This window comes from Diplotaxodon limnothrissa, linkage group LG10 (genome assembly GCF_057381915.1).
Source record: "Diplotaxodon limnothrissa isolate DT_005_m linkage group LG10, D_limnothrissa_male_GT1.1, whole genome shotgun sequence".
Classification (NCBI taxonomy): domain Eukaryota; kingdom Metazoa; phylum Chordata; class Actinopteri; order Cichliformes; family Cichlidae; genus Diplotaxodon; species Diplotaxodon limnothrissa.
Window position 1 is genome coordinate 11,721,366 of NC_140605.1, and position 16,588 is coordinate 11,737,953.

General features: G+C 40.8%; 1 protein-coding gene across 1 annotated transcript; it reads right to left on the bottom strand.

Annotated features, from left to right (window-relative positions):
* Window positions 1-347: 347 nt before the first annotated feature.
* flrt1a (fibronectin leucine rich transmembrane protein 1a) lies at window positions 348-16,068 on the bottom strand. Its single transcript, XM_085363535.1, has 2 exons — window positions 15,814-16,068; window positions 348-4,522 (listed from the first exon to the last, which is right to left on the bottom strand). Exon 2 carries the CDS (start codon window positions 4,443-4,445, stop codon window positions 2,391-2,393), a length of 2,055 nt encoding a protein of 684 aa, XP_085219661.1. The 5' UTR covers window positions 4,446-4,522; window positions 15,814-16,068; the 3' UTR covers window positions 348-2,390.
* Window positions 16,069-16,588: the final 520 nt, after the last annotated feature.

The following is a 16,588-nucleotide window of genomic DNA, read 5'->3' on the forward strand; positions in this document are numbered from 1 at the left end:
TGCTTTTCTTTTCTCCGAGTGTCTCAAACTCAGGTAGTAGCTGATTATCCCAGGAGTACTCGGCGCCCTCATCCAATGCAAGAAAAATGTAGGTCTAATTCGTGCATAAAAGCCAGCTTGCTCAAATAGAATTTTATTCCCCACCAATGGCTCCCCTGGCATAAGGTAAATGATAGGTTGCAGTAATAACAAGATTATAAAACTTTTATTGATCCCCTCTGAAGATGAATTTATAAAGAAAAGTCCACATATTTTTCAGGTTCACATGATTTTTTTTTTTCATTTTTTCTTTACGCAAAGTAATGGCACCATTACTTTTTATTATTTCATCAGAAAAAATATTTATGTCACTGTGGCCATGTTTTGTTTTGTTTTGTTTTATTTATACAAATGATGAGGAAGTATGCATCTTAAATAGACCCACATATAAAATAGCAATTACACTATATCAACATTCCCCGAAACAAAATTTAGCCAGGCCAGTAAGATGTTATTTGTTTAAAGCCGGTGATTCTGGGTGCAAAATAATAATTACATTCCACTGACATATTGTCTGACAACAGTGTAAAACTCTGCCAGACACAATAGTCAAGGAAGCACAATTGGTGTCCCCTTTGAGAGCAACACAGTGGTAAACAACTGATGGACAATATTAAATCCAAGGGTAGAAGCTAATATGCCAAACAGATTTATGCATGGGTGATCCTCACTGTGCCAGAGCCATCAATCCTGCGTCTTCGTCAGCGCATGGAGATGTTTCTTTACCCTCCGTCTCCCCGTGCCTGTCGTTACATTTTTCCCTGTTCCCTGCTAAGTGCTAATACATTTACATTTTTAGTGCTGCTCAGTAATAAACGAGGTGGATCGAGTGGAGGCCTTTTAACGTTGCTAAAACAAACATCAATGAACTCCCATCGCCAAGGAGTCACCCTGCTGCCAGCCCAACCTGTCCATCCACCCACCCACACAGCTTGGCCGCCGCCCCACAGTGTAGGTCAACAGTGTTGCGGTTTAAACTCTCAGTTGCGCTCACAGTTCTTGCCCTCAAATTTTGAAGTTCACTCGCAAGAGTCTGCCTCCCCAAAGAGACTCCACATTAGTATTTTGTTCAGTCTGGGTGCTTTGAAAAAAACAAACCAAAAGCTGTCTTAACTTTAAGAATGTGGAGAAACATTTTACAACCAAAAGCCACCGACTGAAGTCACAGGTGACGCACACAGGCGACGCACACAGGCACAACATCGGAAAAGAAGGACTGAGGTTGATCATTACTGTCTCAGCAGGCTGACATGCTTAGTCTTTGGGCGGAGTCTAATTTTTAAAAATGACATAATGTTAAGAATAGTCACAATCAAGAATTCACTCTGCTGGTTTTAACAGAACATGAACCAGGAGACAGCCATCGGTATATTTTCTGCACTTGTTTAGAAGAAACAAAGCCACAGTCTTCATCAGAAGCTGGGATTCATCAATAATGAAAAACACGGGGGCGAAAAGAAAAAAAAGCTGTTTTAGCAGAGACAAAAACCATCACATTGGGAACAAAATAAATAAATAAAGAGAGCTGTGCAGGATTTCATTACTAAACAAACCACTGATAAAAAATAGCAAAGCATTTTTCAAACACAGCCCAGTCGGTACCAAAGGAAATTATCTACACACTCGTGCTGCATTTTATCCGGTGCAGCACTACAATACTGATCTCAGGTGAATGACCTCAAGAGCTATAACCAAGGCTGACCAGCCCTTATAAGATCTTCACCCTGCCAACTACTTAATAAGGTAATAACAAGCCTATTTTAAGACAAGTGGTTATTGGGTTGTTTGAAATCGAACAATTCACAGCTTTACAAAGCCCTTTCCTTGGATAGCTGGTAGGGCACATCAATATAGTTGAGGCATTTGGAACAATGAGTTGATAAGACTACATACTGTGTATGACCGGTGAGCAGGAAATGAGTACCAAAAATGTCTGTTTCTCACCGGTCCTTGAGCTGACTGGTGTGGCTCCTGTGTGTGAAAGAGGAACTCTACCTGCTAAGTTTGCTAAGTTTGACCTTTCCACAGAGGATACATTCTTTGCTTACATGTCACAGGGAAAGAGCAGAAAAGGAAACATACACAGGCCATTACTAAGATGGTGAAGAAAACACTCAGCTGTGCATTTACACCTGGAGCATTGGCTGCTGCTTCCTGCAGTGAACTGTTCCTGCACAGTTTCAGTTCCAGTTCATCACATATACTACTCTCAGTTGAGCAAACAGCAGGTCATTTGGAATGGGAGACCAGAAGAAGAAGGCACAGAGGGGTGCTTCAGTGTCCATGCGAAGGGATATTGTGCATCTATACAGTTTACCAATAACACTGTGAAGAGAATCAGGTACAGTACATCATGTGTAACAGTAGTCTATATCTGGGATTCCTCCTTCTCTATAGCCACGGTTGGAGCCATGTCCTGCATTAGAAACATTGTTGGTACCTTTATACAAGCCAGTGCCATTGGAGGGGAATATGGTATGAATGATGTAATCCTCTCGTAAGGGTTTTGGCTGCATTGGCTGGCAAGCAGCCATTGGCGTCATCTGGAACCCTGGGCCACGGATTTCTAGGATGGTATTGTCCTTTTTTGTGCCAGACTCGATGTAATCATCATAGGTTTTACTTTTTCTGGAGCTGCTGCGAGTATAGTGGTCACGGGTGCACAAATGTCCAGTCCTATGTCCATACCAACAAAAGACACCAAAAATAAGAGCCAAAGATACAATGGCAGTAGCCCCACCAATGATCCCTGCCAGGGGTAGCATTGTCATCTGCCGTGAGTCTTGACCTTCCTCCTCCTCCATTGGGCTGATGTCTGACGTTTCAGCTTTTGTACAAACCAGAGCTTCATCGGAGTCAACATCTCCAGGAATCATCCCTTTGCTTTCTGAACTGGCAGGTAGGGGCGCCATGCAGATGATGTAGTTAGAACGTGGTTGCAACGAGGTAAGCAGATACTCTCGATGGTCACCCCGGACGAGGGTCTCTGTGATTGAGCCCATGGTGTTCCCAGTTCCAAGTCGAAGCCAGCTTAACCTAAAGGAAGAGCTGGGCTGTGCCACACTCCAGGTGACCCGGATGCTATTGTGTGACAGAGGCTTCACGTTCAGGGCCAGGCTCTTCCCGACACCACTGCTGCTAAGAGTGTAGTCTAGCCCGGAGTCAGGAAACCCCAAACCTGGACGCTTTGAACGAAGGGTGAAGAGAGAACCCTGTGGAGGAGTGTTGGTGGTCGAGCTCTCAGCTCCACCTATGCCCCCTTTTTCTCTGGACCCTGATCTGACTACCTCACATTCTTCCATCTCACTTGTCAGGTCTGTCAAAGACATGTCTCTCGCCCTGTCAGGCCCATGGCAAGTTAGACCTCTGACAGTGATGGAGTTACCACGGGCACGCAGCCAGTCATACAGCCAGCGCAGGTTGCAGCCACAGTGCCAAGGATTTCCTCGCACCAGCAGCTGACTCAGGTTGTCTAGATCTTTGAACAGTCCTTTTGGCAGTGTGGTCAGGTTATTTCCTGACAGATCCAGCCTCTGCAGCCTACGCATGCCATCCAGTGAACCACGTGGCATATGAGTCAAGGCATTATCCTGTAAAGACAGTCTCTGCAGATGGGCACTGGGTAGGTTGACAGGTGGGGTCTGGAGGGAGTTGCGGACTAGAGATAACTCGGTCAAGTTGGAAAGGCGAGAGAATGTGTCATCAGCAATGCGCTGGTTTGCCAAAAGGTTCCCATCCAGGACAAGACATCTAAGTGAGTTCAGGCCTCGGAAGGCATGGGTTGGGATAGTTGAGATCCGGTTGTCATCTAGACGGAGTTCTTCCAGAGAAGCAGGCAGGCCTGAGGGGATACTGGACAAGTGGTTGCGTGAAAGGAAAAGCAAGCGCAGCCGCGGGTTATCAGCAAAGGCTTGGTCCTCAATAGAGACAGTAGAAATTGAGTTGTCATCCAAGTGGAGCTTCTCTAACAACGGCATCCTAGCCAGTGCGGTACGAGGAATAGTGCGGATGTTGTTGTCCTGCAAATGGAGTTCACGCACAGATGGTGGCAAGTGCATGGGAAATTCATCCAGTTCATTATCGTAGAGGTAGACCACACGGACAGCAAGATGGTGCTCCAAGGATATGGGCAAGCCTGGGTTGTTTATGTGGTTGTTTTGAAGGTACAGGACGGACGCAGAAGGAGGCAGCGATGGAATGGAGTTCAGACCACGATCATTACAGTAAATAAAGTCCTCATCGCACCTGCATACAGACGGGCATGTCATATCTGTGTCTCCAAGGTACCCTTGTATCGTGGCTGCAGCAAACTGAAGCATGCTGGTATGTAGTGTCAACCAAATGAACAGCATGAAGAGCCAAGCCCTTAGTTTGGCTGCACACACAGGTGCCATTATGGTGAACATAAGCACTGTCTCTCTTTCCCAAGGGTGTGGTTAATCCTCAAATCACTGCAGGGAGCTGGAATCCTGTGACCTCCATCCTGCAAGACAAAGAGAAATTAACTGTTAGCACAAATGAACTGGTAGATTGTTCTGGTAAAATTTTAATGAGCTCAGAAATTTTAAAAAGCTTCATGCTGTACTTCAATCGTCTAATGTCTAAACATTAATAGAATCTCGGAATATGCACTCAGTAACAACACTTAGGGTTTTTTTCAACAATTAACAATCATATCATCAGGGGGGATGTGCACACATGGATGGATCTGTGAGGATTCCCAACAGAGCCTCTCACAACATTCTGCCATGGAGCCAAAGCCAACAAGATTTACAAAAAAAAAAACGACAACTGCACAGCCAACAATCATTTTGTTGAATTAGCAACAATAATCAAAGATTACAGACAGTTATAAAACTACACTTTTGTGTGCGCTGTTTTGAAAGTTCAATGGAGAGTAAATACTTTGTCTCAGGAAAAGCAACAACAGAAGTGACAAATTCAAGCTTAAACCTTGAATTAAACCTTGAGTGTAAATATGAAATCTTGAGACTCCTCTCAAGAGCTGTTGAGAGGCTCCATACTCCAACTCCATTAGGAGTTGCTAGCAGATGGCTGTATTAGCTAGACTGATCTGGAGATACTTTTCATTATCTAGAAGGAAGGGCATGTTTTAGTCTTGAGCTAACGTCATGAAGAAGTCAGGATGGCACTAGGAACTGTATAAAAACTTCTCTGAAAATCATGTCTGCTTAATTGAGTTATGTATCATAGGTGGAATGGAAAGATATACTCTGTAGCTGGATGCAGATGATGTGACAGCTAATTAACTATTTGCAGTCACCATAACTGTGCAATGGGAAGCTGTACTCAGACCTTGACTGGCATCCCAGTTTTTGTTGTTGTTGTTTTTTTGTTTGTTTTTTTTTGGGGGGGGGGGGGGGGGGGGTTGTTTTTTGTTTTTACTGACTAACTAAGACACACCACAACAGTCAAGCACAGTATTGACGATGGAGATTTGGAAACCGCTAAATTGCAACACCATCAGTGACAACTTGGGCCAATCACAGTCTTCAATAACCAGAGCCATTAGTCAGAACGTTAAGGCCCACGCAGCAGCATATAGCCAGGCTGTAGTATTGATTTCCTCACAAATCCGAGGTGATCTGCCAGAGCCAGTCGGCTTTCATACAGAGCGTAGGTTAGACGGCACCATAATGAACCAAAACAAATGACACATTTGCTGCAAGCTGAATTTGTTAAACATGTATTTGCAAAGATAACTTTATGCATGCATGTTTCTTACAAAAACAGTGAAAATTGTAAGGACAAACTTCGTTGACATTTCACTCATTTTCAAGTGTAATGAACCACTGTTTGAAAAAAAAAAAAAAGGACAAGCACATGCCTCTGCAGTTGTTCAGCTGTGGCAGGTCAGGGATCGTTTTAGTAGAGAATTAATGAATGTCTTTCACTTTTCAGTCCAAATGTTGTATATTTGTTTTCTCACAAAGGGAAGATTGCACTTATTCTCCTCTAAGAGTGGCAGATGTTAACAGGTGAGTGCATTAATAATTCACTACTATGTTAGATTTCCAGTTGAACTTCAAGGTCTAGATATCCAGCCTATTTGGACACTTTTATGTTTGTAACCATTTGATACTTTCACTAAAAACATAGAGTGAAGCAGAAAAAAAGTGGATGTCTGAGATTGAACTAGGCTGAAAGCAATTTATATCTTGGCTGCAGCAGAAAGTGTCACACAAAAAAAAATTGAATTTCTATAGATGGGAAGGGTGATATTTTAAAAAAAAACCCGCACACAGTTTCTGGACAGTTTCTCTTAGTTCAGTCTTCATGAGTTGAATAGAAACTTGGAAATACATTTAGACTGTTTTTCCCAACCCTCTCAAATGTGGTTCAAATATTTCTACATTTATAGCCCTTATCAGGGCAGATTATTGCAGAAGCGGAAGGGAAAAAATGCATTTGTCATGCATTATTTAGGACTTATTCTACTGTACTGTCCTTTAGCATCTCCTCTCATGACACGTTGTCAGATATGAAATGAGACTAACATCTGTGCTCTGTGTCCCGAGCTCCGCAAAATATTCACATTCAAAGCTAAACTGCTACTCACTAATCCCTTTTTGAGCCTATTTCCTCTTCAGTCCTGTTGACACAGCAAAGTGGTGTCAGTGCACTTTAAGTGGAACCTGAAGAGTGAAATAAAACATTTAAAAAGCTGAATTTTTTTTACTTTATGCACTTTGATATTGATTCATTTTTATGACTATAGTATAATGTATTCTGGTGTTGGGTTTTCCAGCGCGTGCAGGTTGTGTGTTCGAGACAGCGAGAGGCAGAGTAGTGCTAAAGAATGGATGACTTTTGAATCCCAAGAGCTTCAGCAGTGAGTCTCTTCAACACTGGAGTATTTGGGTCAGCCCTATAAAAACAAGATAGATGTGGTGTGGGATTGAAGTGGTGCACAGAGCCAGAGGGATTAATAGAGCATATTGAGCTGTGATTCTCTGGATTAAGCAGGTGCCACAAAGAATAGCAAACACACATTTCAGCATTTTTTTTCTTTTTGCCTCGTGGTTGCTCACTTGTCTGCACCTATTAGAAAATGGCATAAAAACGTAAAGAGCACACAACTGTTATTTGTGTTTGTGCATGTGTGAATGCTTACTGTGTGTTTGTCTATCCAAGCAGGATCAAATTGCAAAAACATTAACCCACATGTGGACAATCTATATGGTTGTCTAAATTTCAGTTATCTATAGTGGGGAGTAAAGCAGGGATGTGGGGTAATGTGTTAGCCAGACAGCCAGCCGCCTCAGGCACAGTACAGTACACAGAACAACCCCCCAATCTAATAATGGAACCCAAGACTAGATCGATTTACATAAAAAATAAATAAATAGAAAAACAGAGACAGAGGGGGCGGGTGAGGGGGAGTGACAGAAAGCAGCTGTGTGCAAGACCTTTAAATCCCATCTCCCCATTAAGACCTCACAGAGGGATAGGACTGAGACATCTGCAAAAGTGGATTTTAGATGACCAAAGTGGCTGCTGACGTATAAGGAAACCCACTTCACTAATGGCGGTGAAACGATAATAGTGGTCCACAGCTTATCTCACATAGAGAACATTTTAGATGTGCAGATTGGACACGGGGAAAGGAAAAGATGACACAAAGCATGATGCTTAGGGCGATGACAAGGAACTCAAAACATCTGATATCATGATAGAAAAACATGGCCTGCTAGGCAAATCCTAAAGGTTGCAGCAGGTTTATATGACTCTGCGTAAAAATAGAGCTAGAGGATTATACACTTATACTCTATTATGTTCTATTATACAAAGCTAAAAGAAAAAATAAATCTCTGTTGTACTCCATGTTCTGCTTCTTTAACATATGCAAGATGTAATTTAGCTATACACCTGGCATATTTTTAAATCAAATGTGTTTGGAGCTTGTAATACAATTTCATTATAAATTAATTAATGAAACCAATGCATTACAATCCTGTTAAATTTCTATCAACCTCCCCTCTCTGAATATGTCATAGAGGCAGGTTGGGCAACACATTAAAGGCTAAGGCAGCATTAATGGATTCGCCCCACACCAACATACTTTTTTCCCCTTTCCTTGTTTATGTTTACCGATTTCCTGGCATGACGGAAGGATTGGATTTGCGTGCAGCCATTTCTTATCTCAGCTGCTGACACAAAGGCCCAGTGTATATAACCTATATAAATGTTAAGCGACACGGTGGCTCAGTTAGCACCATTGCCTCGCAGCAGGAGGCAATAAGCTTTGTAATGACCCTGATTTGGATTTATGTTCAGGAGCTCCAGATTCTTCCAAGACCACTAGAAAATAGATGCTATACTAATATTGTACACTACATCATGTAAAAGAGATAAATAACTGTTAAAAATGCTTAAATAAATCTGGACACTTCGCTAACAAAAAGTCCAGTGCTTTCATTACTCAGCTCTGTGTTTGTGACGCTTTCACAAACTCAGCATTTGGCATCTCATTCCCTTAAATATCTTAAAGGAATAATGAAATACATGTCAATAAATAATTAATACCATGTATTTTACCCCATATATATTTGAGAAAATGCTGCTGCAAAATAATACAAGCTGCAGGGTAGCTACAGAGTGCTTCACTTGATTCATAGCCTGGGATTCATCTCCAGGGTTTTGTTTGCGGGTGGGTATGCAGCTCACGGGACCCTAGAAAGATTTGATATATAGCTTCACAGCACTATAACGTGTTTTATCTTTACAGCACTGTAATACGTTCTGTCGGGCCACCAGTTTAATTCTCTGTCCTCTTCACTGTAGCTACTTCCCCTGAATTATTTTGGCTCAGCGTTTCTTCCTCAAGACAGCCAGATTACAGGTATATCCTTTCAGCATTAACAAAAGGGCCACAGATCCTCGCAGCGATATGCTCTTGCGCTGTGTGACAAGGTAACACCAAATCTCCCGTGATGTTGACAGGATTTCAGGGGGATTTTGGTTCAAATGTAATGCATGCTAACCCTGATCAATGGTATGAACCAGCTTCTTAAGGGTGTTACAGTAATAGAGTCAACTGAATTGAACTTCGTAGCCTTACCAACAACAGTTGCAAAAAATATCCTTGACTTAATAATTGAAGCACTTTATAAAAGAATTGCTGTATCCAAGAGAGCTTAAGATGTTTAGCTATGCTACTGGTGTCTCTCTAGGGACAGCAGTGCTGGTCAGCTTTCAAGTCACAATTAAATTAGCAAAACTGTAGTTCATGACCACAAATTATCAAAATATTTCCTTTGTCAATGAGGTGTCTAATAAACAGGGGAATACCCAGGATTCAAAATATCTAGCTAGTTCTACAGATGGGCAGTGAGTATAAATTATGGGTTGTTTTGTTTGTTTTTTACATTGATTTTTAAGTTTATTGATTTATTTAATTAAAATCGGATTTTTAAACACCTCAATGAATATCAACAAACACAAACTAACACTTACTAAAAGTACATTTGTTTTATTTTGAGAGATATGTTAAAGTGAGGATAGAAGATCAAGATTATTGCTTAAATCTACCAACAGCTCAGCTTGAGTGAGATGCCCTGATCTGTACAGGACGTGTTGCTTGTTATTTCATATTATAACATGTTTTTATTGTACAAACTGAAAAATACTAACTATGTTATTCAGCTGCATTATTGTGTAAGAATAATATAAAAGTGTGGGCTCAGCTGGGTAGTGTGCAGTGTGCAGTGTGCTGCGTAGTAAAACTCACAGTAACAGACTATGTTAAAGAGCAAGGTGTAAAGTTCATGGTCACTGTTTGCTAAACTGAGGTGTTTATAGCACCTTTACACTTCCTAGGGCTCGAGAGCAGCAACAATGCAATGGAGTCAGCAGCAGAGGTCAGCTGATCACATCCTGTCCACACAAAAAACAAATCTACTGCTAGATTTCACAGTTAAATTAATTTCGGAGTTACTTTGAGTCAAGTCATTTTTTCAGGTTTCCCACTACACTACTGAAGCTTACATCTTAAGCTTCAGTCAACTGCCAAATCCTTCTTTGTTCATAATCCTATGCTATCATGCTAGCATCCTTGAGTATTTAACATTTTAAAGACTTGAAAAAATGTTAGACCGAACTAAGATAAGGATAATGTAAGAATTTTAACTTTAAAGATGTTAAAATATCAACATCAAAAGCTCAAATGAACAGAATTAAAACCACATGTACAGCCTGCTACAAAAAGCAGCAATGGTTTTTGGATAATATTCCAGTTAATGAGAACTGTTCACCAGTTTGAATTTTCTTGAGACCTAAACTTCTCTCCCTCTGGACCAAAGCTATAGGACAGACTTTGTCACCAATCCTATGACATACCTAGAGCTAATTAGTTGTTGTTGTGGGTGTCCTTGCACCTATAAAGTATTTGGATGCAACTTGCTAACCAACCTTACTGGTTATGGCTGATAACTTTGTGTTCCATCCATTCTCTTCTACTTATCCAACTCACAGTCAAACAGAAGTGGTTCTAGACTATCCTGACTATCACAGGGTGAGAGGTGCTACACCCCAGACAGCTTCCCAGTCTATCACGGAGTCACTAATTAACATAACTCCAATAAGTGCATGTCTTTGGACTCCCAGGACCTTCTTGCTGTGAGACAGCATTGCTGCCATGATGCTAAAATAGCATTTCTCAGCACTTCTTGGATCTAAATATGACAACAGCTGGCTTCAAAAAACAAACATAATAGCAGTAAAAACTTTTAACATTGAGGCTTCAAAGTCTGAGCACCAGAAACCAGTTAGTGATATTAAAGTGGGTACATCCATCTTGTATATACAGTCTATTGGAAAAAGCCATAACACAACTTCAGTATAAAATAACTAGTCAAACTTAATAAACGTCTTTGCTCCCACCCCCCAAAAAATGTTCAAACAGCTTTTTTTTGCCTGCATTTTATACTTTTAATACACTTTCACAAAGATTTACACCATGGCTTCATTTACAGCTCAATCCAGCGTGCCAATATGATCAATGTCTCTGGCTCATCCCATCACGTAGATATGCCTGACACTGGGAAAAAAAGGGGAAAAAAGCGGTGACGTTCCACTCTGAGGTTCAGTCAATGCATCAACGGGGCCGGGTTATGGGTTTGGTTCGGCTGTTATAAAGTAAATTATTAACTTTTGGAGGGCCATAGATTTTCATTCAGATTGTTTAGGTGGCAGTTATCTGTCTTAAAATGTCTCTAACCCAAGGACAAAACTGCTGGCTTGTCTATTGAGTCTCCTTTTACAGTATAGTTTTTCACAGAAATTTCCTTTCTGATGTGAAATGACTTAAATATTCTCAAACAGAAATTTTCATGGGTTTTTTTTGTGAAAAAAAATGAAATCTACTAAAGTAATCTAGAGTAAACACATCTGATCTACAGTTTTATTTAAAATAAATCTCTTCATATATCTATATTTTAATGCAGATGCAGTTCTGCCACACTGATGTATGAGACACTGAGACAGAGTTGGCTTGGCAGAGTATCTGGGAAATAAACTTTAGATGTGTCACGTCTGTGTCAGTGAGCATAATGCAGTGTTTGATCAAGGCCTCACTGGCTTCTGAAATCATTTGCATTGATTTTAATCTTTCTGCTACATAAAATAGAAGAAAGTCTTTAAGCACGAGAAGGGCCAGCGTCTCCGTTTTGAGAAAACACTCATTTCAAACGGGACTTACAAAGGCAAATTTATCGTCTGCCTTTGAGTCAAGGAGTCAGCCTGTGTTTGTCACGCTTCAGCTAGGACTCTGATTGGATTTTTTTATTTGTGAGAGGTGGAGAGACAGTGAGATTGGTTAGCTTAATTGGTTAAATTTGAATTCAATCCTGATAAGTTGCAATATAAATACAGGGCTGTGGTGGGAGGCCCGGGCAGCTGAGCCACAAAACAACATTGTGCCTTGGGGTGAAAATTAACCTCAGAAATAAGAGAGGAAATAGAAAACGATTACATCAGTTGAAAACCTCTCTGTATCCCTGACACCTTTACAGGACTGTTAGGTTGTGCCTGGCGGCCATGGTGGAGGTCCAACAAGACCTGAACATGCCTGTAAACATAAAAGTCAGCCATCTAAAAACTGCTAAAGTAATGTGACAAATACTGTGTAAACTGACTATTTTACATGAGTCTACACGACTCTGTCTTGTAGCTGATGCATAGTCATGCTGTAATTATTAAAGAGAACAAAAACTACATATTTACATTTTTATCTTTATTAACTAAATGTATGACCGTTCTTTATTTCGTATTCTTCAATTCTGTTTCAATTCTGAATATTTTTTCTGTTTATATAATAATAATATAAACATAATAATTTATATGAAATTCCAAAAGACCAGGTTGAAGCCTAAGTGCAGACTGATTTTTAAAACTGTGTCCAAATTATGACTTTAAACACCGTTATGATCTTAGCTAACATGAGCTAGCTAAATTCAGAGACTATTTCACTTATAGTCTTTCACATCCTGCATACTATGTATCAAGATCACATTCAATTGTTAATTAGTGTGCGTAAATCGTTACATTTTTAATGATCTCAAGATTGGTTTAAAACTGATTTTTTTTTTTTAACTACCAAGCAAACGTCGGTGATATTGGTATGAGGCTAAGGTCACCAGAGCGGTAACTACACTGGTGTCGGTGAAGAAATGATGATGATCTTGCAGGAACTGTGATTATGTTGTTGCAAAGCTGAAGAAATGCTTGGCAATCTGGTGATTTTCAGCAGCATTTTTACAGCCCTGTGTGGACGTGAATGTTGTATTTAGCCATGTCATAGTAGTGTAACACAAAGAAATGATTCTGGGAAATGTAAATTAGGTGCAATATGCCCTCAGTACAATACATTACTCTAGTGTTGTGGTGTTGAAATAAAGAGGAGAAAACCCAGGCGTGTATGGTTTTACAGCCTGAGAACATTCGTGCATTGAGTACAGTTTGTCCTTGGACTTCTCAACATTTCAAAATAAAAATGCCATCCTACTTCAGATCTATCAAAATAGGAACTCTGAGTCAGAAAGTCTGATGAATAACTCATCTATTATAGTCCCTGGCTGGGTTGATCATAGGTCAGTTTCCAACATGTTGCTGCCATTATCTCATCTTCTTACTTGCCTGTTGACTGTATGACTCATTTCCCTTTCCTTTGCTTAATCATTATATTCTCACCTACACATTGCCACACATTTCACATTCTATTCGTCAGACTCTATACAATACTTAAAAAAAATAAAGCCGCTCCTGTTTACACGCACGACCTCAAAATATAAGGACTCAATTAGAGGCTGCGCTGGTTTAACCGAACAGCTGTATGTATCGCTTAGAAGACACAGGCGCCGTTTTCGTCCTTGCTCTCCCTGTCGCATTTTTCTGGTGGGAACAATGAAGCGGCTGACTGAGACCCACTTTTCTTTTGCTTCATCATCATGCCTGCCTTTACAGTTGTGTTGTCCTTTCACGTTTGGCTGCCATGTCGGCTGTCTGTGCCGCATTCACAAACGTCATTAAATCCCTTGTCCTAAATTGCCTACATCAACTACATTTCATAATGCTTTCATCTTCCCTTCTGTGACTTTCTTCTTTTTCTGCACAGTTAATTCCTTTGCTTTTGCTTTTTTTCTCTCGCTCTCTTTTTCTTTTTCTCCACGTCGCTTTCTGTTAGTGCACGGTTCGCCTATTAGTCTTTATATCGTCCAAACTGGGATGTGAAGCAAAACAGATGCTTGCCTTTCCTTTAAGTAATATATGTTGGCAAATACCAATCCACTTTTGCCTAATAAAACTTCATCCAAAGAAAATTACAGCAGCCATGCTACGCAGTAAATTTATTACAGAGCCATTAAATGCATCTAACATTGTCTTGTGAGACTAAATTGCAGTGGTGGATTAAAACAACTAGTATAAGTAAGCAGGCTTCTCTTAATAAATACAATTTTGTGTTGTCACACTTGAAGCAGTTTGAGTTTATCCTTCACCATATGAGAAATTAGAGTGGATAAATAGATACAGGCCGCCTCCGGGGCCCGGAAAAGATCCTGTGCAGTGTACACTTTGCTTTGACTTCTCAGTGTGTGTGTGTGGGTTTCTGCTGCATGAAATATCAGCTGTGGGAGTGTTCGGATCTTAAGCAAAAGTTGCTTTGAATCCCAAGATGCCTTGCACAGTTTTTTCGAAACTTTTCGCTCTTTTATGACTCCACGCGACCTCGTTTTCACCCCCACAAAATCCGGTCAGACTGAGTTAGAAACACAAAGGGTATTGTGTTATTCTTAATTTAGAAGCTATATCCATGAAAATTATATGTTGGCGTTCCACTTTCACGAGAGGCAGCTCACTTCAGAGCATTGACCAAAGGTAGCAAGTTAGTATATTTTGCTAATGGGGGCTGGCTTTTAGAGAGACTTTTACTGATTGCTTTGTTTGGCCTCATGCCCAAAACGAGAAAATGAGTGGGATAATCGAGCTTTATTGCTCACTGTTTAACTGTTGATAAGTGTTAGTTTGTTTAATGGCTGAATTTATGTCTTATTTAATTACTCCCACCATTTGAGAAAGAGGTAGTGCAGTAAAGGTGTTCCTCTTGCTCGGTTTGTTGCTGTGGCTTTAAATTCAATAAATATCAACACTTAGTTGAACCACAGTGGGGGGTGGGGTTCCATGGAAGTGCTAAAGGATGAAAGAAAATCACAGTCGGGGACAGTCGCAAGTAATTCTGTTCAATTTATAAAAGTGAGTCTGTTGTAGGCAAATGCTTTTAAAATGTTGCTCCAATACAAAGGTCCATTGAGTTAGAATCACATTAGATGGGGTTAAAATGTATTACATTAAGTTTGAGCCTCAGTGCCAAGCTTCAGTTTCACTGAGAAAAAAGAAAAAACCTAGAACAGCACTTAGCTTAAGGTAGAGCTCCTCTAACCATGGATAAAAAAAGTTCTGTTTAATAAAAGAAGAAAAATGTGCCTGTTTCTCATCTGTAATGTACGGATATATCTACGTACGTGTCTATCTATCTATCTGTAGATGTTGGTGCCAGACGGACTTCGTGAGGTCAGAGGTCTGAGCAGAAAAGCAACAGTGACTCAAATAACCACTCTTTACAACCAACGAAGGAGCATCTCTGAACAGACACCGTATCGAGTCTTGAAAAAGATGGACTACAGCAGCAGAAGACCACACCGGGTAACACTCCTGTCAGCTGACAACATGAAGCTGAGGCTACAATTTGCATGGATTTTTAAACACAAAATTCATTCGGATGGTATGATCAGAATTTAGAATAAATAACATGAAAACATGGCTCTAGCCTGCCTTGTATCAACAGTTCAGGATGCTGGGAGATATTTTCTAGGCACACCTCATGGCCTCCACAGTCACCGGATCTCAGTCAAATAAAGCACCTTTGGGATGTGGTGGAATGGGAGATTCACATCATGGATTTGCAGCCAAAAGATTTGTAGCAACTGTATGATGCTGTCATGTTAGCGTGGACCAAAATCTCTGAGGAATGTTTCCAGCACCTCGCTGAATCTGTGCATCTAAGAATTAAAGCAGTTCTAAGGGCATTAGCAAGGTATACATGCATAACAAATAATCATCAAATAAAACAGCAGAAGGACAGACAAGTTCAAACACAGAGGGCGATGCTTTAATTCCATTTGAGTACATCAAGAAACAGCTAAAAGCATTATCTAGATTAAAGATAGGGTAAAAGAAAGTCCACACCATAAAGCTTACTTTTTGAAGCGAGGCAGGCAGGGAAGGAGGTGCAGCCGTATCATTTGCACCGTTCTTCCCCACACGATTCCTTCAAAGTCCCCAGGCTGAGTCTCCTTGGGCTCCTGTCGGCATGTGGTCCATAAACTCTGGGAGGCTGAGGCAGGATGTCGGCGTGTAGGAGTGTGTTCTCACTGTTTTTAGGAACAGCTCTTTCCGCCGTGTTTTTATGCTCGGCTTTGACGTGGATCAGTTGTCACCTCTGACTTCAAATCTATGCTCTGCGGAGAATGGGAGCGAGAGGAAAATCATAATGGAGCACATTCGGCCATCAGTGTCATTCAAGTGTCACATCTCTGATTAAACTGGAGCTGCATTACATATCCCGTTATTACTTTTCCTCATCTACACTAGGTTAGCGGAGTGAGTTATCTGGTCTTCATTTACCCAACTTTGATCGCATTTGATAAAAAATATAAAGTCTGTGATCTTAAGCGACTCATTTCCTTTCACTTGATTTTCCATCCAACTGATTGCTTCTTTCAGTTAGGAAGGATGATCGCCTCGGTATGGTGATGGATGAGAAACTGTAGAGAAACTGTTCGATGAATTGTGTGACGTGTTCCACATCTTTGTTTCTAACCTCACTAAATTGTTACTTGTCCCTCCTAAAGCTCTGTCACACCTTCTTTTTGTAAAGGAGTAAATGGCATTTGAAGCTCCCAACTAGCAGCCACCTCTGAAGCTCCACTCTGTTGTCTCTCCGTCTTTGCGTCGCATTGATGCTGATCGCGTC

Coding starts and splice junctions, on each gene's coding strand:
- flrt1a (XM_085363535.1), bottom strand. CDS start 4,445: ATGTTCACCATAATGGCACCTGTGTGTGCAGCCAAACTAAGGGCTTGG.